We start from the raw sequence: 26689 nt of genomic DNA, 5'->3' as shown, positions 1-26689 counted from the left end.
GTTGTTTGACAAGACTATATAAATGGATTTTGATACCAAGAAGTTTGAAACTACAGCTATAAAAACAAAGGGATGATTGGGAAAATTAGAATAAGGTTCATAGATTTGAAAATAGTATTATATTTTAAGGCCGGCGCCGCAGCTCACTAGGCTAATCCTCCACCTAGCGGCACCGGCACACCGGGTTCTAGTCCCGGTCGGGGCGCCGGATTCTGTCCTGGTTGCCCCTCTTCCAGGCCAGCTCTCTGCTGTGGCCCGGGAGGGCAGTGGAGGATGGCCCAAGTGCTTGGGCCCTGCACCCCATGGGAGACCAGGAGAAGTACCTGGTTCCTGCCATCGAATCAGCGCGGTGCGCCGGCCCCGGCAGCCATTGGAGGGTGAACCAACGGCAAAAGGAAGACCTTTCTCTCTGTCTCTCTCTCTCTCTCTCTCACTGTCCACTCTGCCTGTCAAAAAATAATAAAAAAAGACTGAAGGGTACGGTAGCGCTCTTTTTTTTTTTTTTAAAGAAAATAGTATTATATTTTAAAACAATGTCAATGTCAATTTCCATTCTTTGATCACTGTATTGGAACCATACAAGGGACTGTTTTTAACTTAACATTATATAGGGATAAAGGGGCATTATCTTTGCAACTTATTTTCAAACAGTGTGGAAAAACAACTGTATTTGTATATATACAAGAGTGCTTCAAAAATTCCATGGAAAATGGAAGTAAAAGATAAGTTTATTTTGGTTAAAATCTTGGAGCATCATTCCTCGGTAGAAACACGCTTGGCACGCACCTTGGGGCCCTTGCTCCTGTGTCTGCCTCCCATCACTTCAGGGCTGAGTGGGGAATGGGGCCATCTGTGAGCCACAGGTGTGACCGTGGTGGGTGTTGAGTGGGGAATGGGGCCATCTGTGAGCCACAGGTGTGACCTTGGTGGGTGTTGGTCTGGTCTAGGGACACCTTGGCTCTCAGAACCTGAAGGTAGCAGCTTGTTCGTCTTTTTCCCCTTTGGTTAAGTATGATGGTCTCAGTACCTCTTCTCTCCTCTCTCACTGGCTCACTCTCCATAAGGAAAACTGAAACCGGGGCAGGTGCTTTGCCTAGCAGTTAGGACGCTGGTTGCAATGACTACATCCCATATCAGTGCACCCAGCTCTGGCTCTCAGCTCTGCCTTTCTGCTAATGCAGACCCCGGGAGGCAGCAGCGATTGGGTTCAGCTGCCCACATGGGAGACCTAGACAGTATTCTCAATTCTGTTTTGGCCATGGATTTTGTGGGCACTTGAGAAATGAAAGAGTGGATAGGATCTCGCTCTCTCTGTCTCTCAAATCAATACAATTAAGAAAAATTTATTTATTTCAAAGAGTTACACAGGTGTGTGTGTTTGGGGGGGTGTCTCCCCTCTGCTGGCTCACGCTCCAGATTCAGAGCTGAGCTGAAGCCAGGAGCCAGGAGCCAGTAGTGGTCTCCCACGCGGGTGCAGGGGCCCAAGCACTTGGGCCATCTTCCACTGCTTTCCCAGGCCATAGCAGAGCGCTGGATCGGAAGTGGAGCAGCCGGGACTCGAACTGGTGCCCATATGGGATGCTGGCACTGCAGGCTGCGGTAATCCCGCGGTCAAACTTCTCCACAGGCAGGTATTTTCTGACCAAGCGTTAATTCCCGAGGATGTTCTCCGTCTCCTTGTCTATAAAGGCGGGAGGAGAGCGGGGTTGCGCAGGCAGAGATGGGCCCCACGTCCTAGGCCGGGCTAGTCCGGGCCTACCCCAACTTCTCGGCCAAGTAAACAGCACTGGGCGCTGCACTTTGCTTAACCCTGGGAACTGGTCATCAGCCTTTGACCTCAGCCCTCCCCTCCTGGCCCGCCCCTCCCCCCTCCCGGCCTCTGGAACCTCAGGGAGCTTTAGAGCAAAGAACCAGTTTTCAGAGAGTGCCTCAGCGACACTGTCTCCACCTGCGCAGCCCGGGACGCGTGGCGACCATGTATTCCAGCGGGGCAGGAACCCGAGCGGCTGCTAAGAGGTAAGAGGGCGAGGCTTCCCTCGGCCTGCGGCCCTCACACGGAGGCTGACCCCGGCCCCTCTCGCTGGGGCTCGCCCTCCAAGAGTGGTCGGAAGCCGGTTCAAGGCCCCCTGCCGCCTCCCCGCCCCTCCCTTAGCCACACCTTAGGCTCTCGGCCGGGCCTTGAGAGGGCCTCTTCCTTCCCGTGAAGATGCCGTGCAGAGCATGCTTGGTCCGCCCCCTGGGGGATTCCAGGGCCTGCCTGCCTTCCAACGGGAGGGCGGCGAGGGCGAGTTGAACACGCGAGGGCCTCCTAACTCCCTTTGCTCCTCCTTCCGCCTGCTTGCCCCCTGCCCAAGATCCCAGTGACCTTCGACAAGAGGGCCAAGCCGGGTGCCCTCTCCGCCGTGGGACTCCTCCCTCCCCTGTCTTGGTCTGGTTTCCTGAGACGTTGAAGTGAAACGTCAGCTCCAGCAGCTTGGTTTCTCTTGGTCCTGTTTTTTTTTTTTTTTTTTTTTTTTTTTTGACAGGCAGAGTGGACAGTGAGAGAGAGAGAGAGAGAGACAGAGAGAAAGGTCTTCCTTTGCTGTTGGTTCACCCTCCAATGGCCGCCGCAGCCAGCACACCACGCTGATCTGAAGCCAGGAGCCAGGTGCTTCTCCTGGTCTCCCATGGGGTGCAGGGCCCAAGCACTTGGGCCATCCTCCACTGCACTCCCTGGCCACAGCAGAGAGCTGGCCTGGAAGAGGGGCAACCGGGACAGAATCCGGTGCCCTGACCGGAACTAGAACCTGGTGTGCCGGCGCCACAAGGCGGAGGATTAGCCTAGTGAGCCGTGGCGCCGGCCTTCTCTTGGTCTTTAACAGAGCTCCCGGGTGCCCCCCCCCCCATTTCTAATGTAGCTTAAGACAAAACGAGAAACAAAACACACTCAGGGGAGGCAGGGAAGGGTCCTCCCACTCTCTCGCTGCTTCCTGCTGCCTACCACCCTGCACCTGCTATGAGGCGCGGGGCTGGCCTCGGACCCTGCCGGGAGAAAGCCCCCTGACTGCACCCAGGCTCCAGGTGGCCCCACGCCCGCCCAGGAGACGCTTCAGTGAGTCCTGTCTGCGCTGCGTGCCTTTTTCTTGTTTTATTTATTTGCTTGTTTGAAAGGCAGAGAGAGAGATTTTCCAGATTCAGTCCTCAAATGCCCCAGGGACCCACACCAGCGGGAGGAAGCTCCCAGCCCACGTGTTTTCTACCAGAGACTGTCTCTTGGTGTGCTTTACTGAGTCCTACTTCTTAACTGCTAGTCTCACTAGCTCATTTTTTACAAGATGAGTTTCATATTGCTATTGAAAATGAAGCTATTGAAAATTCCAGAAAACAACAAAGGACGAGGTTCTGAACTACGTAGTGGCAGCAACTGGGAAGGAGCAAGCGTGCAGTGAGTGGCACCTGGGGTCAATCAGGTGAGAAGGCCAGGGTCCAGGAGGGTCCCATGCCTGAGCTGGAGCGTGTGAAGGAGAAGCAGGTGGGTGCGAGAGAAACACGCCTTCTGCAGGCCCCCAGGGCAAGTCTCCAGCAACTGTGGGGAGCTCTGCAGGAGATCAGGGCTGGAGCCAGGGATTGGGTGCCTTCAACACACAGATGCTCCTGCCCCTTTCCTCCTTACCCCTCCTATTGCTGAAATCTCTTGGCTGCTTCGATCAAATTTCTTCCTGTCCTTTAAGATCCAGCTAAATTCCATTATTGATGAGTGGGGCCTTCCCTAAACAGCTTCTGTAAGTGGCTCCCCCTACTGCCCTAACTCTTTTTTTTTTTTTTTTTTTTTTTTTGGACAGGCAGAGTGGACAGAGAGAAAGGTGTCTTCCTTTTCTATTAGTTCACCCCCCAATGGCCACTGCGGCCAGCGCACCCTGCTGATCCAAAGCCAGGAGCCAGGTGCTTCTCCTGGTCTCCCATGGGGTGCAGGGCCCAAGCACTTGGGCCATCCTCCACTGCACTCCTGGGCCACAGCAGAGAGCCGGACTGGAAAAGGAGCAACCGCGACAGAATCCGGCGCTCCAACCAAGACTAGAACCCGGGGTGCCGGTGCCACAGGCAGAGGATTAGCCTAGTGAGCTGCGGTGCCGGCTATCCCTAACTCTTCATTAAGCACTGAAGTTCCCAGCCTATTTTCTCCTGTGTGTTCCCTGTCATAAATGGAAATCTTTGCATTCTTTTTTTTTTTTTTTTAAAGATTTACTTATTTATTTGAAAGGCAGAGTTACAGAGACAGAAGGACAAAGAGGGGCTGGCACTGTGGTGTAGTGGATAAAGCCGCCGCCTACTGTGCTGGCATCTCATATGGGTGCCATCAAGTACTGGCTGCTCCTCTTCCTGTCCAGCTCTCTGCTGTGGCCTGGGAAAGCAGTGGAAGATGGCCCAAGTGCTTGGGCCCTGTACCCACGTGGGAGACCCGGAAGAAGCTCCTGGCTCCTGGCTTTGGATCGGCACAGCTCTGGCCATTGCGGCCATCTGGGGAGTGAACCAGCGGATGGAAGACCTCTCTCTCTGCCTCTGCCTCTCTGTAAATCTGACTTTCAAGTAAACAAATAAAATATTTAAAAAAGAAGAAGGCGGCGGCCATAGAGTGAGTGATAGATCTTCCATCCATAGGTTCACTTTCTAAATGGCCACAATGACCGGCCAAAGCCGGAGCCAGGAGCTTCTTCTGGGTCTTCCACGTGGGTGCAGAGGCCCAAGGACCTGGATCATCTTCCGCTGCTTCCCCAGGCTCATTAGCAGGGAACTGGATAGGAAGTAGAGTAGCCAGGACTTGAACTGTTGCCCATATGGGACATCGGAGCTGCGGGCCATGACTCAACCTGCTGTGCTGCAGTGTCGCTGGCCCCAAGCTTTGCATTCTTAATTTCTCCCAGTGTGGGCCCTTTAGCATTGGTTGATTAAGCTGTGGATTCTATTCCCAACCTGAGTCTATCCAGGCAAGTAGGACTACCCATTTGCAGAGAGTTGTCCTGGCCTCTTTTACTTGGTTCTGAGGCTTTGACCTTCCTCCTGGTCACATCACATGGGCTGGGACCGTGTGCTCTACTGAGGCAAGCCTGTAGCTGACCATTAGATCGGGGGTCCCCCAGCCTAGCCTAATTCAGCATTCTGTCTCCTTGTAGGAAGGTATGTCTTCTCTCCTTGCTGCTCGTTGGCCTCTGGGGCCGTGTGGCTTGTCACGAGAGCCCTGTGGAGGACATCTGCACGGCCAAGCCCCGGGACTTCCCTCTGAACCCCATGTGCATTTACCGTTCCCCAGAGAAGAAGGCAACGGAGGATGAGGGGTCAGAACTGAAGATCCCTGAGGCCACCAATCGTCGGGTCTGGGAACTATCCAAGGCCAATTCCCGCTTCGCCACCATCTTCTATAAGCACCTGGCAGACGCCAAGAAGGACAATGACAACATTTTCCTGTCACCCCTGAGCATCTCTACGGCTTTTGCGATGACCAAGCTAGGTGCCTGTAACGATACCCTCAAGCAGCTGATGGAGGTATCTTCCAAAGCCCTCGGCCGCCTCGTGCTGGGAGCATTTCGGGGCTCCCATAGGTCAATGACTGCTGAACCAAAAGGAGCTCAGTACGGGCTGTGCTTTCCTTTGAATCGTCACTTCACATGATTTCCTTTGAAAAGCTTTTTTTTCTTTTTTTAAATTAGGCAAGGAATGTCTCTTTATAAATCTGAGTGTCCTCTTTTGGGCTATTTTCAAATGGGGGGAGGCCTGTGTCTCTTCAACTTCTTCTTCTTCTTTTTTTTTTTTTTTTTTTTTTTTGACAGGCAGAGTTAGACAGTGAGAGAGAGAGAGACAGAGAGAAAGGTCTTCCTTTGCCGTTGGTTCACCCCCCAAAGGGCCGCTATGGCTGGTGCACCGCGCTGATCCAAAGCCAGGAGCCAGGTGCTTCTCCTGGTCTCCCATGGGGTGCAGGGCCCAAGCACTTGGGCCATCTTCCACTGCACTCCCTGGCCACAGCAGAGAGCTGGCCTGGAAGAGGGGCAACCGGGACAGAATCCGGCGCCCCAACCGGGACTAGAACCGGTGTGCTAGCGCTGCAGGCAGAGGATTAGCCAAGTGAGCCGTGGCACCGGCCTTCTTAAACTTTCTTAATCATTCTTTCATTTCTGCGTTTGTTTATTTGATCATGTATATGTTTGTATTCAGCATCTCTGTGCCAGGCACAGAGCTCGCAGTTGCTGGTTTACTCCTTCCATGCCCACAGTAGCCAGGGCTAGGGCAGGCAAAGCCAGGAGCTGGGAACCCAACTCAGGTTTCTCATGTGGGTGGCAGAAATTCCATTGCTTGGGCCACCACTGCCACCTCCCAGGTCTGCATTAGCAGGAAGTGGATTTCAGAGTGGCCCATCCCCCTCCCTAGGGTGTTTAAAGCTATGATTTCTTTAGTTGCGTGAAAGCTTGGGGTAACTCATTACAGAGGGCTAAAGAGAACAACGAAGTTCATTGGCAATTGGCCACTAGAGGAGGGGTAAACACTCCTAAGAGCCACAGACTTTCGTGTCTTCAATAAGCGCTGTGTCTCATGCTGAAGATTCTTGTTCCTTCTAACTTAGGGGTGGGCATTTGGGGTAGTGGTTAAGACACTGCTTTGGATGCTGCCTCTTTCACTGGAGTGCTTGGGTTCAAGTCCTGGCTCCACGTCCAGTCCTAGCTTCCTGCTGATGTGCACCCTAGGAGACTTCAAGAAAGAAGGTAAGTTACCTGGGTCCCTGCCTCTCACATCGGAGACCGAGACTGACTTCCCAGCTCCTGCTCTGCCTGGCCCAGCCCAAGCTGGTGTGGGCATTTGGGGGTTGAACCAGCCTAGGGAAAAGCTCTCTTTCTGCCTCTGTCTCTCTTTCTTTGCCTTTCAAATAAACAAACATTTAAAGGGTCTACAGACACATAACACAGCCTTTTCTGGGCCCTTTCTTGATCCATGAATATATCGGTATTGAGTCTCTGAGCATTTTCATATCCCCTCCATGGCTCTTTCCCTTTCTAGGAGGAGAACAGAAAGAGAACAGTTTCTAAAGGCAGCATGTCCTTCTAACACAAGGTGCCATGTGCTGGAAAAGTGGGGTAGGACTGGATCTCTCTGATGAAAGAGAAACTTAGCACCAAGCTTTTGGTCGAAAACGGGATTAGAAACAAGAACAAAAGCAGGAAAACCAAAGGCAGAGAGCAAAACCAAAAGGCCTTTAGTAACCTTAGGAGAGAGCAGGGAAGAGGTGGGACGAACAGCCTCACCCATTTTGCCCTATCAGTGGTGACAATGGGTAGGGTAGGAGGCATTTCGGCGTCTGTGGCTATGACTACTACAGATGACCTGTAAGTCCTTTTCAACCTTGAGATTCTTGGATGCTGCGCCTGTTTAACCCCTTGCTGGTGAAATCACTGTTTATGTTTCTCACTCCCATCACCACCAATATCCCAGAACCCCCAAGAGCAGCTGAACCCAGTAGTGTTTGTTTCAAGGAGGAACACGCTGGTTCTCCCTCTGTCCAGCAGCAAGAGAACGTCTCCCGTTCCAGTAAGAAAACAACAGTCTAGAGCTTTCCGGAGACTTTAGATGGCATCCTAAGCTTGCTCTTTCCCCCTGTATCTCTCCTACCCTTTATTCTTTTATTCATTTAAAAAACAAGAAAGGTGGACATTTGACACCTAGGATGAGTTCCAACTCTACTTCTGATTCCAGCTTTCTGCTAACGTGCACCCAGAGAGGCTGTTGAGGTAGCCTGTGTACTTGGGTCTGGGTTCCTACCACCAGATGGAGTTCTGGGCTCCTGCCTTTGGCCTGGTCCAGCTCTAGCTGGTGTAGGTATTTGGGAAAGTAAACCAGTGGATAAAATCTCTCTCTCTCCCTCTCTCTCTCTCCTTCTCTGCTTTCCCAAAATAAATAAGTAATAAAAGAAAAAAAACATATGAGCTTAGCATCTATGCTGTGCAGGCACTAGGCTTTCTGGAGCTCACAACTGCTGAGGCTATCGGTGAGGGGCTGACCAGCCCTAGCCTACCACCCATGAGGCTACCCAAATAATCTACCACCATTTTGTTTTGTCTTCTGTAGGTTTTTAAGTTTGATACCATCTCTGAGAAAACATCTGATCAGGTCCACTTTTTCTTTGCCAAACTGAACTGCCGACTCTATCGAAAAGCCAACAAATCCTCCAAGTTGGTATCAGCCAATCGCCTTTTTGGAGACAAATCCCTTACCTTCAACGAGACCTATCAGGACATCAGTGAGGTGGTCTATGGAGCCAGACTGCAGCCCCTGGACTTCAAGGTGAGCTGCCGTTGTCATCCTTAACTTTAGCGTTCTTCCCCTCCATTCAGGGAAAGAAGAGGTGGAGATGCAGGGTCCAGATTGGCACTGCTAAGGTACCTGAATCCGGATGGAGAGCTGGCTACAACTTGGCTACAACTTGGAACCCTAAAAGAACGCTTACTCTTTCTTGAAACCTCAGAAATCAATGGTATCTACGGCTTCCACTCTAGTGGCTGCTCTGAAAGAGTCATGTAAATAATCAGTCCTTGTTTCACCCACCCACTTCAAATACATACCAAAGGCTACTGCGGAGACGCCTGTCCTGAGATCCATTATTTGATCTGCATAGTTACCACGCCAGATACAACTGGCACGTGATGCACAGTATCATCTCCTCTTGGAGAGTCAGGAAGAAGGGACTACTAAGCTTTGGAACCAAGGAAAAATTATTCAGGCAGCGTTTCTCAGAGTTACTGACCGCAAGGGAATCCCTCTCCTCCACTTGCCCCTCAACCCACACCATCACATATTGTTCCACAGAACCTGCTGTGGAAACTACTTCTGAGGTTCAAGTTTTCCAAAGTTAGGATAATATTTTGTATTCTTTTTCTCAGACTACGTTCTCCTCTTTTCTAACTCTTTATTTTCCTGTTTCTTTTTTTTTTTTTTGTTCCTTTTCTTATGATAATGTTTATTACTAACTGTGCAAAAGCTTCACGGCACTGGATAGGTACGTGCCCAGTTTGGGTTAGAGTGATAGCTTCTGAGCCAAATGGTGGAAAAGGGCAGAGAGAGAGAGAGAGAGAGAGAGAGAGAGAGAGAGAGAGAGAGAGAGAGAGGATGAGCGAAACAGAGCATATGAGGGAAGGAACTGCTGGCCGAGTGGCACAGGTGCTGAGGTTTGTCTCCTGTCCTTCTCAGGGAAATGCAAAGCTGTCCAGAGCAATCATCAACGACTGGATCTCCAACAAGACGGAGGGCCACATCAGGGACGTTCTTCCTGAAGACGCCATTGATGAGCTCACTGTCCTGGTGCTGGTTAACACCATTTACTTCAAGGTAGTGGACAGGCCCTGGAGACTCCCCAGGGACTTCCTCTTGCTGTTCACATCGCCCTCTCTCACACCAGCGAGCATCTAGAGCCGTTCTGGGAGCTCAGAGCCTTTCAGGCCCTCGCGGCTGGGCTGAGGTCCAGACCTGGGGCGGAGTATGCCCCTTCCACACCCAACCTGCCCACCTGCAGGGTATGCCTGGTGATAGATGCTCACTGCCATGTGACAGTTTCTGCTGCCTGGTTAACTCTGCTTTGAAATCCTGAACAGAACAGTCTACTGACAATCCTCACTGCTGAGATTCTCCCGATATTCTGGGGCAGCTTCTACACTGACTCCAGGTTTGTCCTCCTGAAGCTTCCCAGACTCCCCGGCTCAGTTTGGACTTAGCTGAGACCTTGCTATTTGACCCTGCAGATGGCCTTATCTTACTCCAACAGTCAAGAAGTCTAGAGATAAATACATTTAAAAAATGAAAACAGAGTTGTGATGACGGTTCCAACTAATTATATTTGGTAAGGAGAAGGGAGAGGGCCGTGGGATGAACAGGCCACTAATACTCAGTGCAAGGCAGGTGGGATGGTGGCATGTTCTGCCCATCCTGGGACATGCTCCATATGCAGTCTTTCCTCCCACAGGCCCAGGAGTGCAGCCAGTCCCGCTGTTGTCAAGGACTCTGTGTCCTGGGGTTTTCTTCTTGCCAAAAGAAGAGTAGGTTGTGTTCCCCTTTACACTTCATGGAACAGTTCAGCCCTCTGGAACCGCACAAGATCATGAAAGGCTTGGACCACTCAGATTCCTTAGGGGTTTTTTTTTTTTTTTTAATTATTTATTTGAAAGGCAAAGTACAGAAAGAGAGAGAGAGATCCAGAGAGAGAGATCTTCTAGCTGTGGTTCACTCCCCAAATGGCTGCAATGGCTGGGGCTGGGCCAGGCCAAACCCAGGAGCCAGGAGCTTCATCCAAATCTCCCACGTGAGTGCAGGGGCTCAAGTACTTGAGCCATCTCTGCTGCTTTTCCCAGGCGCATTAGTAGGGAGCTGGATCAGAAGTGGAACAGCCAGGACTCAGTGGTGCCCTCAGGGATGCCAGCATATGGGCAGTGGCTTTACCCGCTATGCCACAACACGGGCCTCAGATTCCTTACTTTTAAATCCTGACTCTTCCATTTCTGAATGTGTGAATTCTAGTGAGTTACCTGTGATCTTTCTATGTCCCAGTTTCTGCATCTGTTAAGACAGTAATAACTGATATACCCATCTCACAGAGTTAATGAGGGGACTGAGTAAGTTAATGCTGGCAAAGTGCTTACAGCCATGCCTAGCACACAATAAGCATGCTATAAATACTAGCCATGACCAGCCGTTAGTTTTACAGATGAGCAACCACTGTTGGAAGAGTTAAATGACGCAGCATCAAAGGGCTGGAGAGAGATAAGGAATGATGGTACAGGGAGTCAGGCAGGATTCACTCCCTGCCCGGCAAAGCTTCCAGATCAAGCCCTGGCTTTGTTATTCCTGTCTGGCTTTTATTCATCAGGGGCAGAGCCTGGCACTTTGGAACTTGGTCCTTGAGAAAGAGATTGGTGGGGGTGCAGGCAATCCATATGGGTGCTGACTCTTATCCTGGCTGCTCTACTTCTGATCCAGCTCCCTGCTAATGGCTTCCTGGGAAAGCAGTAGAAAATGGTCCACATGCTTGGGTCCCTGCACCCACGTGGGAGACTTGGATCTGGGGAGTGAACCAGTGGATGGAAGACCACTCTCTCTCCCCTTCTGTCACTTCCTCTCTATGTGTAACTGACTTTCAAATAAATAAATTTTTTTAAATAAGTAAAAAAGTTGGCAGGAGACAGACAGCAGAAGGCAATTAAAGTCAAGAAGAGACTTGCGAAGATGCTTATAGGTTGTCCTTGATGTTAACTTTTATGTTTCTGATTATAAAAGCAATAGTCACTACCAAAAATCTGGGAAATACCGAAAAGTATACAGAAAAAAAAATCCACTCATAATTCCATCACTCTGGGACAGTCATGATGAACCCTTTTGTGGCTATCCTTCCAGTCTCTTCTCTTCATAATTATATCTGAACATAATGGTGATGTGAATGTGTCCTGTGTCAGCAAATTCTTTTGTTCTTGCTCTGTGACTCTCCCATCCGCGTCTTCCATGAAGGGTCTGTGGAAGTCCAAGTTCAGCCCTGAGAACACAAGGGACGACACATTCAACAAGGCCAACAAGGAGTCCTGTTTGGTGCCTATGATGTACCAGGAAAGCAAGTTCCGCTATCGGCAGGTGGAAGAAGGCACGCAGGTGCTGGAGCTGCCCTTCAAGGGTGACGACATCACCATGGTGCTCATCCTACCCAAGCCTGAGAAGAGCCTGGCCAAGGTGGAGCAGGAGCTCACGCCAGAGGTGCTGCAGGAGTGGCTGGATAAGCTGGAGGAAACCATGCTGGTGGTCTACTTGCCCCGCTTCCGCATCGAGGACAGTTTCAGCCTGAAGGAGAAGCTGGAGGACATGGGCCTTGTTGATCTGTTCAGCCCTGCCAAGTCCAAACTCCCAGGTCAGTGTGTGAAGGAATGGCTTCTCCTCTCTGTCCCCAAGGGGGTCTGGCCGAGTTCAAGAGCATGAAAACAGATGAACAACAGGCAGACCACCTGGATTCTGACCCAGTTCTGCTACCTTGTGGAAACGTCTTTCCTGAGGCCTTGCTTTCCTCTTCTGCAACAGGGGCGTTTGCTCTTGTATTTGCATGGGCACAGCTGGCACTGACACTGCATGACTCTGTATCTGATAAAGGAGAGGACGATATCGGAAATTGGGCCCCTAAAATTACATCAAAATGTGGCCCTTGGGGCCAGCGCCGTGGCTCACTTGGTTAATCCTCCGCCTCCAGCGCCGGCATCCCATATGGGCCCCGGGTTCTAGTCCTGGTTGCCCCTCTTCCAGTCCAGCTCTCTGCTGTGGCCCGGGAAGGCAGTGGAGGATGGCCCAAGTGTTTGGGCTCCTGCACCCGCATGGGAGACCAGGAGGAAGCACCTGGCTCCTGGCTTCGGATCGGTGCAGCGCCGGCCGTTGTGGCCATTTGGGGAGTGAACCAATGGAAGGAAAACCTTTCTCTCTGTTTCTCCCTCTCACTGTCTGTAGTTCTGTCAAATTAAAAAAAAAATGTGGCCCTTAAAGTTACCCATAAGTCCCATCTGGGATGTTACCAGAATTTGGGGTGCCATACGATATCACCATATACTTATTAATAAATCCCCAATATTAATAAGCCCAAGAGGTTTCTTGCCTAATATTTAGAGAATTCTAAATACCAGCATAAATCAGACAGCATGGTACATTTTTAGCTTTTATTTAGTGAGAAAGATGCATAGGAGAGAGAGAGCTTTATCTAAGAGAGAGAGTGGTAAATCTGGGTTCATACGGAGCACTAGGGTGGCCTGAAGGCCATGTGCCCTGGAGGCACAGGGCTACAGCCAGCCCCCTCCTGGCAAGAAGCCAGGGAAAATAAGCAAGCAGACACACCATGTCGCAGGCTTTTAACCCACTTCCAGAGGGGAGTGGTTAATTAACCTGATTGGCCGGTGGGCACTCAGCTGTGGCCAGTAGGGGCATGAGGTCACACAAGGGCGTGGCGATGGCATGATTTTCCAGCTCACAAACCTAATCGATTTTAACCTGTATTCCTGCCTTACTTCAAGGAGACCAGAATTTGGAAAGACACTGGAGTTCAGAGCAAAGAGTCAGATGTTAAGATATTAAGAGACACCTAGGTCCCTCAAAACAGGCCTTGTTGAAATTTAGCAGTTTTTGCCTGGCATCCCATATCCTCTCCTTACGATCATGTCACTGGGGCAGATGCAGCTGGCCTTTTCCCCTCCTGTGATACTTGTGTAATGGTGTTCAGTTGGTGCAGCTCCTCCAGTCCACCATCTTGTAAAGTCAGGCATTAAAACAGCTTTCTAAAATGTAAGTTTACAATGTCTGGTAACTGGATTTATCTTCACAGGGCTGCCTTTAAACTAAACTCCCTCAATTTAACAAAATGTTGCCAAACCAGAAAGATACTCTTACTACCTGTGGAGTAAGTTTTTCTTTAAGAGTCCCGCCCTTTCTGCTGCAAAGAGCTGAAGCATGAGATTAAATTCACAAGACAAAGTCAGGATGGACAGCCCAAAGTACTTTATTATTATTATAGATTTTATGTATTTACTTGAGTGGCAGAGTTACAGAGAGAGGGAGAGAGATAAAGGTCTTCCATCTGCTGGTTCACTGCCCAAATGGCTGCAATAGCCAGAGCTGAGCTGATCTGAAGCCAGGAGCCAGGAGCCTCTTCTGGGTCTCCCGCTCAGGTGCAGGGGCCCAAGGATGTGGGCCATCTTCCACTGCTTTCCCAGGCCATAGCAGAGAGTTGGATTGGAAGAGGAGCAGCCGGGACTTGAACTGGCACCCATGTGGGATGCAGGCGCCTCAAGCAGAGACTTACCCCCACTAAGCTACAGCGCTGTCCTCTTTATTATTTTTGAAAAGGCCCCAAAGGGCCTCTTAATTCAGGCTCAGTTCCTGCCTATGGCTTGAAGTCCGCTTTCTCCCATTTCAGAGCCTTCTGTCTTCCTTCCAGGCATTGTTGCGGACAGCAGGGATGACCTCTATGTGTCTGATGCATTCCATAAGGCATTTCTGGAGGTGAGTACACCGCCTTCCTGCCTCTCTGCTTTTCAGTACATCAGTACTTCATGTGTTCATCACCTTGGAGAAATTATTACTACCTTGGATCTTGTCTCACATGGAAGAAGAATTTCCAAGCAGAGAGATTTAAAAAGCAAGATTATTAGAGTCAAAGACCTCCAGCCAGAGTGGTCTGGAGGGGGGTTTCCAAGAGAGAGAATCCCAAAGTGGCTGAGTTTTAAGCACAATTTTGACTGACATTCCGTTACTGGGGCGGGGGTGGGGGGTGGTACCCATCAAAAGGCCCGATTTACAATTCTTTATCCTAACTGGGTTTGCTCTAGAGTGTAAAACAAAAAGCCATGCAGGAGGGTGGGACAGGTAACTAGTTTTCACAGTGAACTGTGAGCTCAGGAGGATGGAATCACCACTCCCTTGCTATACACGGTAAATCTGCAGATTCCTATGGGAAGAGGGCGGAAATTTTGTTCTTGCTAAAGATAGCCTTTTGGAGGAAGCAAGCATTCTACACCCGAATTCCACTGGGACCACCCTGATTGCCTATTTATCCATCTGACTGCTTACAGTTCCCCTGGATCTTATAGCACAGATAGCAGATGCATGAAAGTCAGAACACAACTGGCCAGCGCCATGGCTCAACAGGCTAATCCTCCGCCTTGTGGCGCCGGCACCCCGGGTTCTAGTCCCGGTCAGGGCGCTGGATTCTGTCCCAGTTGCCCCTCTTCCAGGCCAGCTCTCTGCTGTGGCCAGGGAGTGCAGTGGAGGATGACCCAGGTGCTTGGGCCCTGCACCCCATGGGAGACCAGGAGAAGCACCTGGCTCCTGCCTTCGAATCAGCATGGTGCGCCGGCCGCGGCGGCCATTGGAGGGTGAACCAACGGCAAAAGGAAGAGCTTTCTCTCTGTCCCTCTCTCTCTCACTGTCCACTCTGCCTGTGAAAACAAAAAAAGAATACAACTGTGGAAACTGCATGTACCCAATGTCCCTGAGACCCATAATCTGTAGGCCTCTTCAGCTTCCCCTGAAACCCTCCTGGTCCAGTTGTACTGTCTCCCCTACAGCAGTCAGTTCGGGACACACACACTCAGGGTGGGCTGACACAGGAAAGGAAGCCAGTACAGGCCACTGAGAAGGAATTCAGATAAGGAGACCAAGGAGATTACTGGGGCCATGGACGCTCACAGGAGTGTTAAAATGGAGAGCATCTAGGAAGAAGAGAGTGACCGTGGTTTACTTTTTGGGGAATTTGGACAATGGGAGCACCGGCATAATTGCAGCGGTTGAAAAGCAAATGGAAAGGGGAACTACTGGGTGTGGATCAGTGTCCGAGAGTGTGTTCCAGAGAACTACAGCACAAGACTACACTTGAGGATACAAACCAAATGTGTATCTCCTTCCTGAGCGAGTGACACTACACATCGGTACGCTGAGGTCTGAGAATCCCCAGTGACAACTACAGTTGAATACTGCTTAACCTAGTGTTCCCCCAGCTGAGGTGGGCCTGCAGCCCTGTGTTAGAGTAAATCCAGTGGAGCCTGTTTGGAAAAGAGGTGCAGAATAGACAGGAGGCAGTGTACAAATTTACAGCCAGATCGAGTTTATTCAGAGAAAATACATTTGTAGAGGTGGGTGACCAATGGCCGGCCCGTGCACATGCCCCGACCCCCAGGGGCTGGGCCTTTCATATTTTAGGAGGGCTAGTGAAGGGGGTGGGGTAGGGGGCAGCAGGCAGAAGTGAATTCCTGGAACTGATCTTTCAGGTGGTTTTGGAGGGTGGAGGGTGGGGTATGAAGACAATAGGGTGTGAGACCCAACTGAGCTTCAAGGGCAAAGAATAAATTCCTATCGTTTGGGCAATGAGCAAGAATGGCTGAGGCTTATGTCTTTGCTCCTTCAGAGCTGTGTTCAGCCTAAGGAGCTTCTGGTCCCCAGACCAGTAGTAAAACTATGGATCCATAGCATTAGGAATCTGGGGCACTTGGGATGCAGCCTGAGTCTGTTTATTTACAAAGCACCTCAAGGGATTTTGATGTACAACTGGAATTGGGAACCACTGATGGAGACTCTTTTGGGCAGCCAGCCTGTGAGGGAACGGTCAGTGTTAACAAAGTTCAAAGACTGTGGTCAAAGAAGAAGGTTTGAGCTCACGAACTAGTAAATACAGTAACAGGGTCCATGCTAAGTGAGGACTGTTTGGTTCCGAGGAGAGTGGAGGGATTAAATGATAAGAGGGAATCAGTAAGACTGAGGGATCTTGGTCTTGCCAGTGCTCCAGTCTGCTCATAAATTTAGTCTTAGAGAGCCTGAGATGGATAATATGGGGAGACAGGGGATAGGAAGGAGAGAAGACCAAGAGAGGAAGGAATAAAACAGAATTAACTAGTTCCACCAAGCTCAGGGATCTGAAGTATTTGCATTAGGAGGCAGGTACGGTTTTAGTGATATTCTGGGTTCCCAGGCAACACTTCCTGGGGTGGCCTTCCCTCTAGACCTATGCCATGTCTGCTCGTCAGCCAAGTTCCATGTGTTACCGCAGGAAAACCACATCCATTCCAGCCAGAGGATCCTGCTCTTTTCATAAGCTTTATGATCCAAGTGGAGTAGTTACATCTGAGATTTTGATACTCCAAGAATGAACCCATTTCAACTCTAGAGCTATGATCAGTCAGAATCTTTGTCAGTAGCTGGTACAGAATGATCCTTTTTTTTCTTTTTAAATTTTTATTACTTATTTGAGAGAGAGAGAGAGAGAGAGAGAGAGATGGAGCATGCTCTCTGAATACCCACAACAGCTGGGGCTGGGCCAGGCCGAAGCCAGGAGCTGGGAATCCATTCAGGGTCTTCCATGTGGGAGTCAAAGATCCAACCTCCTGAGCCATCACCTGCTGCCCTCTAGGGTGTATCTTAGAAAGCCAGAGTCAAGTAAAGAGCTGGGGACCTGCACTCTGATACGAGGTGCAGGTGTCTTAAGGAACCTGCCCCCCAGATAATCCTCTGTAACATCATGTACAATGCTTGTCAGCCAGTAATGTGGCAACCTCAGGTACATGCTAGCTCAGGGGTTACATGAAGGAACTATCTTGCAATAGCAAGTACCTAGCACCAGGCTTGGACATGTTGTGTTCCGGATTGCCCAGATAGAAAGAACCAGCGAGACTCACCGAAGTGCAATGAACAAAGGGACTCTATTTGTAGGTCTAGCATGCTGGGGCCCTGGCCTCCTGTGCAGTGCAGTGCTGGGAGACCAGGACCCCCTTCTCTTTGTTCCCAGGGTTTTTATAGTCCCTGGGCAAACAAGTATTACGTCCTCATTCCTTCTTTCCCCTGGTCCTGCCGGACCAAGGCCAGCCCACCTTATTGGTTGCCCCCACCTGGTCCTGCGGGACCAAGGACTGCCCAGTGTCAGGTTTCATCCTGGGCCTAGCCAGTTCCTTTGACTTGTGAGAAGCCTGTCATGTCTGGCCTCTCACAGGACAAACACAAGTGCATTCCATTTACCAGGCAAAAGAATGGGCAAAAGTAGAGTTCTGGAGGGACCACAACCTGGCTGAGGTGCACTGGCTACTGAGAAATAAGTAACATCGCGAAGAACTGCTGTAGCTGTGAGTGACTGATCTGCCATGCTGAAGTGCAGAGTAGCTAATGGAGCAGTTTTGTTTCCTGTGTGACCTGCAGGTAAATGAGGAAGGCAGTGAAGCAGCAGCAAGCACTGTCATCGGGATTGCTGGCCGTTCGCTGAACCTTAACAGGGTGACCTTCAGGGCCAACAGGCCCTTCCTCGTTCTCATAAGGGAAGTGGCTCTGAACACTATTATCTTCATGGGCAGAGTAGCCAACCCGTGTACTACCTGAAGTATTCTTACTCTTTGTACCTCTTCTATTTTGGTTTGTGAGTAGAACTAAAAATAAACACAACTGCTCCCATCTCACAATTGGGAATGGATTTTGCAACCGAAAATGAAGACAAAGAAAGGAGAAACAGAGATGCGATTGGGTATTGGTAAAATGATTTCTTCATTGTTATCCACACAGCGACCACATCTGGGCTGGGAAAGCCAAAGGAGACAACTCACTGCTTCCGCTGGAAATAGTAGGCACCCTGAAAGGGCAGGGGAGCTAGACTTCTCAGTATGCCCATGACACTACAAATCCCAAAACATTTAAACAAATTAATCTCTACATACAGGAAAGACAGACTCAAACTGAGTATTAAATCATTTAATTCTCAAAACCACTCACATGCATAATGTTCTTTTACACAGTGTTAAAATAAAGAGGAAAATGCATTTTTATACAAACAGAATTTCAAGTATACATTAATAGACTTTACTAACCAAGTTGCTAAGATTTCATTCACATTGTTCTTAAAGCTGTTCAACGAGAAAGCTTTTGCTAAACTGCCTTAAATATGTTTATATAAACCCCTATCTTCACTCTCTTTGACTCTCCCTCCCCAACCCTCATCTCTGCCCACCCTCCCCCACACAACAGGGCTCCCGGGGCCCTAGGAGACATGCTACCCCACAACTATTGGCTTGTCATCCGGGAAGGACAGAAAACAGGAGGAGAGACTGAGAATGCCTTTCAGATCAAGGGAGAACAAAGCTGATACTCAGAAAGGACACGACACGAATCAGGATCAGGATCCTGTCTCAAAGCCTTTGTGTTTTCACCTGACTTAAAAAAAACCAAACTCAGCATCCCACAAAACAAGTAAGTTTCCAAAAATTTGGTAGCTGAGGAAATCATACTATTTTTTTTTTTCCATTAGTGAAACATGGTTGTTCTTTCTCCCTTTGTCAGGGAGCAGGGGCAGCTTGGAAGTGGGTATTATCTGTGTGTTCACGTGAACGAATGTGGCTCATCTCCCAGGCTCTGGCAGTTCTCCCTCTTGGACTCTCCTAAGTAGAGTTCCTGGCTTCAGGGCCAGGAACAGCCTCTCTCCTTAGGAATTAAAGTGCGTTCTGTTTCCAGGAAAAGGGGAGGGGAGAGGTGGTTACCCTTAAATGATAATGATTAAAGGAGGGTAGGGTGACAGAACACCCTATTCCTATATAAGTATTTATAATTAAGGACATAATAAAAACCAGGTATTCTGAGGAAATAAGATGCACAAAGCCAGTCCAGCACCCTCTGTGGTGCAAGGGGGCCATCCTGGCTCAGGGGCTTTTCTGAGGCATCTCTACTACATGAATGGAGTAACTGCTTCGTAAGAGACACAAATCTCAAATGAGTTTTTTCAAAGGGAAAAAACAGGTTGGCAGTTTCTTAAAAATACTCTATCCCATTCCCTTTCAGGGATAACAACATTTTAGAAATTGATTGTCTGTTTTTAATATGAATCCTTGATTAGCAAGTTGCAAAAAACATTTAGTTAAGTTTGTTGCTTATAAATACTGTGGTAGCCTTTAGAAACTCAGGAAGAGGCAGGCACAGTTGACTTTTGCTATCAGTCAGCATCAGTGAGGGGAAGTGGAAATTTCCTATGATATCTTTATTTGATAGCTGCCAGCATCATCTTATTTTCTATATTCCTATAAATGCTTTACTATTTCTTGGGGGCAGGGGGGAATCCCAAGAGTTTCCCAAAGAGAAGTAAATGCTACATTATCAGCTGTACGAAGAAGTGATAGGGCTCAAGATGAGAAGGGGAACTTGTCCTGGATTCTGGCCTCTGAGTCCAGTGTGATCTGCTTTTCACAGTGACCAGTGGGAAGGCACAGTGCCAGGGACATGTGATGGGAGGCAGCTGCCACCCATCATATCAGCACCATAGAGTACAGTTGAACAGATTTCTTTCAGACTATGTCCATCTGAAGGAAATCAAATTTCTGCTACATTGACTTTTCTATCTGAGCCCTCAGCCTTCTCTCTCCTTTCAGAGGCAGAACAGGAGAGGGTCCCAGCCTGAAGCACTGAAGAGCCACAGCATCTAAGCATTCTTGCAACACACTGAACTGGCTGCCAAAACGGAGTGCTCTGGTTTTCAGACTTTTTTTAACAAGGGAAAGAAGCCACTGGTTCCCGATTTAAGTGGTAGATCTACATAGCTCTGCCACCAGATCACAGGACAATGCAATGGGCTCAGGTACACAGACCACAGCATTTGCAAAGCTAATGCACTGAGATAGAACACAGTTCTTCTGCCTGTGGTTTGGAGGTAGGGGGATAGGGCAAGCTGTGAAATCAGTCAGATAGTGTTTGTTTAGCTATTTCAGAAAAGACTGTCTAGGGGTTTAAGAGGAATCAGCAAGCCAACTAATTAGGGCAGAAGAACTTGACCAAATTTCACAGTCCTGATAAGGAATTTCTGTTAAGAAATTTCTTTCATTCTTTGCTTCAAATATGGTACAAGTTTATATATTTATCTTTTACCATTACTTCCCCAGCCCTTCCCTCTACTCTTCCCCTCAAAAATCTTAAAATCCAGTGTGGTAGAATTTGCATAAAGTACAGCAACATTCACAGTACTCACAGCATTCTTCAGTACAAAGATACTAAGGGGTTACTCTCTTTAGGGGCCCAAAGGCTACTGCTTTTCTATTCCAACCAACAGGGAGCCTTCAGCACAATTTCTAAGGCATAGGAGGCATCTTCTCTGACACTGCGGTATTTACATGGTAAGCAAAAGCCAGGCCTTACTGCTACTTCAATGAAATTTCATAGTCTGGTGCTAATTCATTCCTTTACACCAACCAACTTTTCTCTTGGCCTACTGTTTCTCCTTGCACACAGCACCTATTTGTAGTTCAAATTCCTGATTATTTTTAGACGATATATGAATTAAATTTCCTGTGGTGTCCAAATACTCTCAGAAAAGAGACTGTTACTTTGGAATTTGCTCTTTAAAACAAATTCCTTCTATGAGTTAGAAGTCAGCTGATAACCTAGTTTCAACAGCAGTTCTCATTTTTAATGGGTAATGAAATAATTCTTCCCTATTACCATGTGCCATGTGTGAGGAGGTCGCCACGGGTAGGTAACAAACTGTGACAGGTTTTAAAATATCTTCACTATCTGGAGTGAGAAGAATGGAAACTATGGAACCTCATTTGGAAATCAATGGATAAAGATGCTGAAATGACCCCTTCCACGTGTAATAATATTTAGGAATATTTAAGCCTTAGCTACTTCAACTCATTCACAAAGAATCAAGGAAAATGAAAGTCACTTGGCACTGAGATTCCACTTAGAAGCCAAGACTAAGAGACATAATCAGATATCTCACTATCATCCCAGACAGGATTCTTTTTCCTCTCCATTAACTGAATGCTACTTGTTTATTTTACAAAGAGAAATCACCCTAGGCAGCTTGCATTTGGCTCTTTTAATAAATTCAAGTGCTCTATTTCAGCTAGCAGAGTTAAGCTCTCTCCACTGAAATCACATGTGCAAAGGAAAGGGATTCTAGGGAAAACACTTAACTTATGTATGCATACTTTGTATTTGGTATAGAGAGTTAAGTGGATGAATAGCAAGCTCTCCTCTTGAATTACTTTGAGGACAAATGGATGATCCACTTTACCATCTGACCCTTGTTAAGTTTTAAATTGAGAGTCATGCCTGGGCAACAATAAGGATCTCTTATGTCACAGACTTCTAGATTGAATTTATCTTGCCAAGGACCAATAAGGATTACCTAGGCAGTGATTCTTAACTGTGGCTGCCCATAAGACTCATCTAGGAGCTTTTAAAGCCCAGACTGTGTAACAGACCAATTAAATGTCAATGTCTAGATGGGATCCCAGGCCAGTTCTACTCTGAAGCCTTAAATGGGTAACTACTGGCCTAGGTTAACTGGTTCTGTAATAAAAAGCTTAAGTCCAGTGTTCACCCAACTCAGAGGCAAGAAAGTTAAGAATCCAAGGTTTACTTCTGGATTCGTGGATTTAACATGCCTCAGTGAAATCATCTAGGCATTTCTACTTATCTGCTTTTAAATAAATCACTTTGGTTATAATCGGCAGTAATATCAACAGTGAAATAATAATTTAGGGATGATTGCACCTTAAGTATGTGTTACAGCAAAACATCAGGGGACAGGCCTAGGGCAAGACTCTGGGTACAAACAATAAGCCAGAGAAAAAATTTTCTTAAGCAGGAATTAATTCCTTCGTCTAGGATATTAGCATGGCTTATATGCTGAGAACTAGTCTACCTTTAAAACCCTCCTGCTGGGAGGGGAACCCAGCTGTGAATAGATTCGTATGATTTTTCTCAACCTCATATCCCTGTAAGATTCATACTATATTTGGTCAGAGATTATTACATCAGTTATCACTTGTGAGTAATGCTTGTCTCATTATTTGGAATTTCACATTCTCTTTATCACCATTGCCCTATCTAAAGTTACCAGAAAGTAAATACTTATTATTACCTAAAACACAGATGCCAACCTCTAAAAATCTGAAAACGGGTCTCTTCCTTTTTCACTCCTAAGCAAAGAATCCTGATTTAGACATTACAACCAGTCAGCATGTTAGAATGAAAAGGTGGGAAGTACTGTAGGGTAACTGTCAATTGGCCGACAGTCCCTCCTCAGCTGTTAACAAATGTTTCACAGGTAAGTAAAGCTGACCTGGTTCAGTGTATAGTGCCTCAAACAGTAAATCAGTTGAGTGCTACAACTGCATTTACAGATTATTAGGTGGTCTGCCTAATGGCATTTTATAACTGAAGCTTTCAACTGAGGCTATCTTGACTATTAAAAATGATACTGGCATAAAAGAAAGAATATCTCTTTGGAGTGACTAAAAGCAAAACACATCATTCAAAAACCCATGTCATGCATATCTCTATGTCAGATATTGGCAGAAGGCTCATTATCAGGAAAATATGATTTAAACTCCAGTCCCCCCAAAATGGACTGCAAAATGATAATTACAAAAGAAATTAGGGATTCAAACAAATGTTTCACATCATTAAAAAGAGTTGAGTGCATTTTAAAAGACCAACAGAAATACTCCACCTTCCCTGGGTACTCTTGCCAAATAGAAGCCAGTGGATAAACACACTAAACCCAAGTATTCTGACACTGTTTGATTTGGGCAATAAATTGAACACTAACATCAAATCGTGACAAGAATTTCATGTTGTGAACTCCCTGTTTTAGGTTCTGGCTTTCCTTTGCTTGTTATAAAAACTACACTCTTGCTTCAGCCAAATGTTCAGAGGTAGAGCTGAAGTGAGTATACAAAAGAATCGGGGTGGACAATGCCCAAGAGCTACAGGGCAATCTTGAATGCTCAGTCAGTAGTGGGAGGTAGAATTTTTACAATGACTTTTCTGCCTTCATTAAACTTCTTTTCTCATATACACACAAACTCTCATACATGTAGCTGACAACTCACAGCAATATTGCAACTCACAACAGCACACCTATCACAACAGCCATGTTCAACTAAGTTTGTATTAAATTCCAACCCTTCTCAGGTAGATGCAAGCCAAGATTCTTTTTTTTTTTTTTTGAGGTCCCTCCTTTTGCCAGGTTTTAACACTTTAACACCTACCATCGCTAAATACAAAAGCTACACTACATGGGTGCATTGTGTTACAACAGCTTTATAAATAGAAAGTGCAAGAAATAATTTTTTTAGCTAAAATACAAAGTAACAAAAAGCTCTCATGGCCTACTATGCCAAGAATTTTCATTTTTAGAATCAGTGATACAGTTAATAAAATGCTTCTATGCTACCAGTCACGGTGAATGAGTAAATACATTTCTAAACGTGTATTTATAAAAAAAAGATATTAAGAAAATAGCCAAACTTCCCACAAAAAGTTATCTGCATGAACTCTTAGTATACTACTTTATGTTCAATGCACATGCATATATAATTGAATTATATTAGTGTTATTTTTGTTGGGCCAGTTTTCAAAAAAAGAAAACAGGCTCAAAAAAATTCAAGTTACATATTTAAAGTTATTTTTGTAAAAATATTAGATATATCATATAAATTCTAAATATTTCTGCTATCTGATAGCCATTTTACAGGTGGATCTAAGTCACATTTCAGTGACCTGTCTGACCATCATGGCTTCCAGAAGAAACATTTAAGCTTTGTTCCCTGCATAGCAATTTCGTTTTGTCCATGCTTCTTAACCACTACAGTTGAGAGTCTATTACTTTATAGGAAACTCAGTAGATCATCTTCAAATGTGTCATAACCATCTGCTTCTAGATGTAGGAGAAACCTACACCGTAAGGAATTTCTACTCACTCAGTTGTTATGACTGCGTTGAATCAGTTTATAGATCTTTGATGTGAAAATATTCTGTCATTCTATAAAAGGTTCCCTTTTATCTGACTTTGTCCTTTTTTGCAATTCAAGGCCACAGAAACTTATTTTCTGTGCAACCACAAAATGACTTCAAACTTCAGATTCACAGGGAATCTAAAGAAGGGCCTAAAGAGGTCTAATTCAAAACGAGAGACAGCTCCATAGATTATCACACCATTTTTCATTCTCTGAAACTAGTTTCAAAGGCCTTCTCTGTCACAAAGGGTAGACTAGGAGGCAAGAGGCCTATACCACAGTGAAAGTTAGCATAAAAAAGAGAGCTTTAAGGCTTTTATTTTGTTCATTAACATTTGCCCCAAACATCATATGATAAAACCTAGTTAACTTCATGCTTTAGCCTCAAACAATCCATCTCCAGTCTCCCAACTACAAATGCCAAATTCTTCTTTTTCCCTTCCGAGCATTTTGTAGTGTTCTACATTGTCTTTGGCCCAGAGTACCACTTTTATTTCCTGTATTTGCAGTTCCTGAGGTCTGATCGAGGAACAGCTCTCTTTACTATATCTGGGGATGACTAGCAAGAAGCCCTCACAGCTTTTTCTCCAGGAATCCACTGCACATGGCATGGATCATCTCAAACCTTTCTTCCAAAGTGTACAGGTTTGGAGAGGATCATTTGTAGAGAATTCGTCAACTGTCACTTCATCTTAAGGCAGGAATAGTCCAATTATTGTTAAGTTTGTAGGAGTTTTAAATAAAGCACCCCCAAATTGACAGATCTAGTTAAAAATAAAAATTACATGATTTGTTTTTAAAATGGGAGGCTGCTAGCAACTGCTAATTTTAAAAGATAAACAACATATAAATCTAGGCAATGGATTTTTCTGTATGAAAGACATTAAGAACAAGAGGAAGCACTTTATCTTCTAGTTATAAATTATAAAATAGGAGGTAGAGATGGGAATAGATAAAACTTCTGCTATTTCAAGAACATGCTCCATCCAGCCATCTGATATCAACTCCTGTTGAAAGAGATTTAGTAGCCATATAATTTTTCTATACCACAGGAATTTTTACCTATTTGTAAACTTAAAATATAGCTGATATATTTAAAAAATCAAATCCTAAACTAGTGTTTTTACTCCCTTTGGAGTATTTATGGCTCAGGATGTACATTTATTGTGGCTTCACAGTAAATACAGGCAAATGATCAACAACTTAGAACACAGTACAAAATGGAAAAAATGCCAAGTTTTGCATTTTTTTGAATCTTGGGAGGAGGGAATACTAATGAAAATATGCACTTAGTATTTCATTCTCCTTCTAGCTCCTTTATCATAATAAATGGTTTACATGGCATCAACAAATGATGTAAGGAACACAGGAGAATCAGTACCAATAAAAAAAAATCTAATGTCATTTTTAACTGATTCAAGACAGCTCCAAATTCTTGGTATGTCCTCAAAATAGCATGGCAGTTCCTCTGCGCTTACATGGAGGCTGACCACTAACTCCTCTGACCAAGAGTACGTGCTGACTCTGACTCTGCAATAGTCTGGGACCTGGCCTCTCAGAGGACTGGCACCTTCCGCCCACCATCTTGGAGGCCTGAGCAGCCATGTAATAAATCTGATTATCTTGATGGAGAGAACACATGGCGAGTCTCCAAGATTTCATGGAGAGAAGAGCCCTACCTACCGAGGTGTTAGGCACGTGAGAAAATCTTGGATCCTCCAAACCAGTTCAAACCACCCACTGAATACCACCAGGTGACGTCACCACAGGGAGCAGGACTGCCCTGATGAGCCCTTGCTGATAAAATGATGTTGTCTTAGGTCACCAAGGTTTACAGTAGTTTGTTACACAGCAATAGGCTAACTGGAGCACTACTTTTCAATTCTTTCCTCATTGACTCACTCTTATCAGACCTACCCAATGAGTGACTCCTCTCAATCAGCAGGCAACATCCCCAGAAAAGTCACGATTCAAGTCTGCTCAGAGATCAACTGTACCATCCTTTGAAGAAGTCTCCCAATCATTTACTCTTGAAATACAAACAAGTTCATTTAAAAGCAGTAATTGTTACTAGCTACTGTATATTCCAATTCACCCCAACTCTTCCAGAGTGAATGGCGTCAATGTGACGTAGCGAAGATAGTCTGGACTTTTGGAATCAGATTAGTAAATACTGCTTCTGCTATTTACTAGCTGTGCAATCTTGGGTTCATCTGTTTGCCCACTTAAAAAAAATGTGGTATAATTACACTTAAATAGAAAGACCATGGTCTGTTAGAAGCGTCAATTCTACCGTTAGGCTGCCTGAGCCAAGCTGTGTCTGTTTCTTCTCCTGAACTCTAACATGAGGATAGCTGTCTAACCTCATGGGATTGTCACAAGGGTTCGATGAGTTAAACTAA

At 46.6% G+C, this 26689-nt stretch overlaps 1 protein-coding gene across 1 annotated transcript; it reads left to right on the top strand.

Moving 5' to 3' along the window:
- The first annotated feature begins 1912 nt into the window (after positions 1–1912).
- Positions 1913–17963, top strand: SERPINC1 (serpin family C member 1). The gene is made up of 7 exons (XM_002715030.6): positions 1913–2016; positions 5151–5520; positions 8089–8304; positions 9208–9345; positions 11512–11902; positions 13964–14028; positions 17707–17963. The coding sequence occupies exons 1-7, from the start codon at positions 1976–1978 to the stop codon at positions 17881–17883; spliced, it is 1398 nt and encodes a 465-aa protein (XP_002715076.1). The 5' UTR covers positions 1913–1975; the 3' UTR covers positions 17884–17963.
- The last annotated feature ends 8726 nt before the right edge of the window (positions 17964–26689 follow it).

Source organism: Oryctolagus cuniculus, chromosome 7 (assembly GCF_051225735.1).
Source record: "Oryctolagus cuniculus isolate XC-2025 breed Fujian yellow rabbit chromosome 7, ASM5122573v1, whole genome shotgun sequence".
Taxonomy (NCBI): Eukaryota; Metazoa; Chordata; class Mammalia; order Lagomorpha; family Leporidae; genus Oryctolagus; species Oryctolagus cuniculus.
The sequence above is the reverse complement of the archived record's forward strand: the minus strand, read 5'-3'. Positions and strand labels throughout refer to the sequence as shown.

Excerpts from the sequence above, each read along its gene's own strand:
- SERPINC1 (XM_002715030.6), top strand. The coding sequence starts at position 1,976 with ATGTATTCCAGCGGGGCAGGAACCCGAGCGGCTGCTAAGAG. Across the intron at positions 8,305-9,207 it reads TGCAGCCCCTGGACTTCAAG|GGAAATGCAAAGCTGTCCAG; the intron begins GTGAGCTGCCGT and ends TGTCCTTCTCAG. Across the intron at positions 11,903-13,963 it reads TGCCAAGTCCAAACTCCCAG|GCATTGTTGCGGACAGCAGG; the intron begins GTCAGTGTGTGA and ends TCTTCCTTCCAG.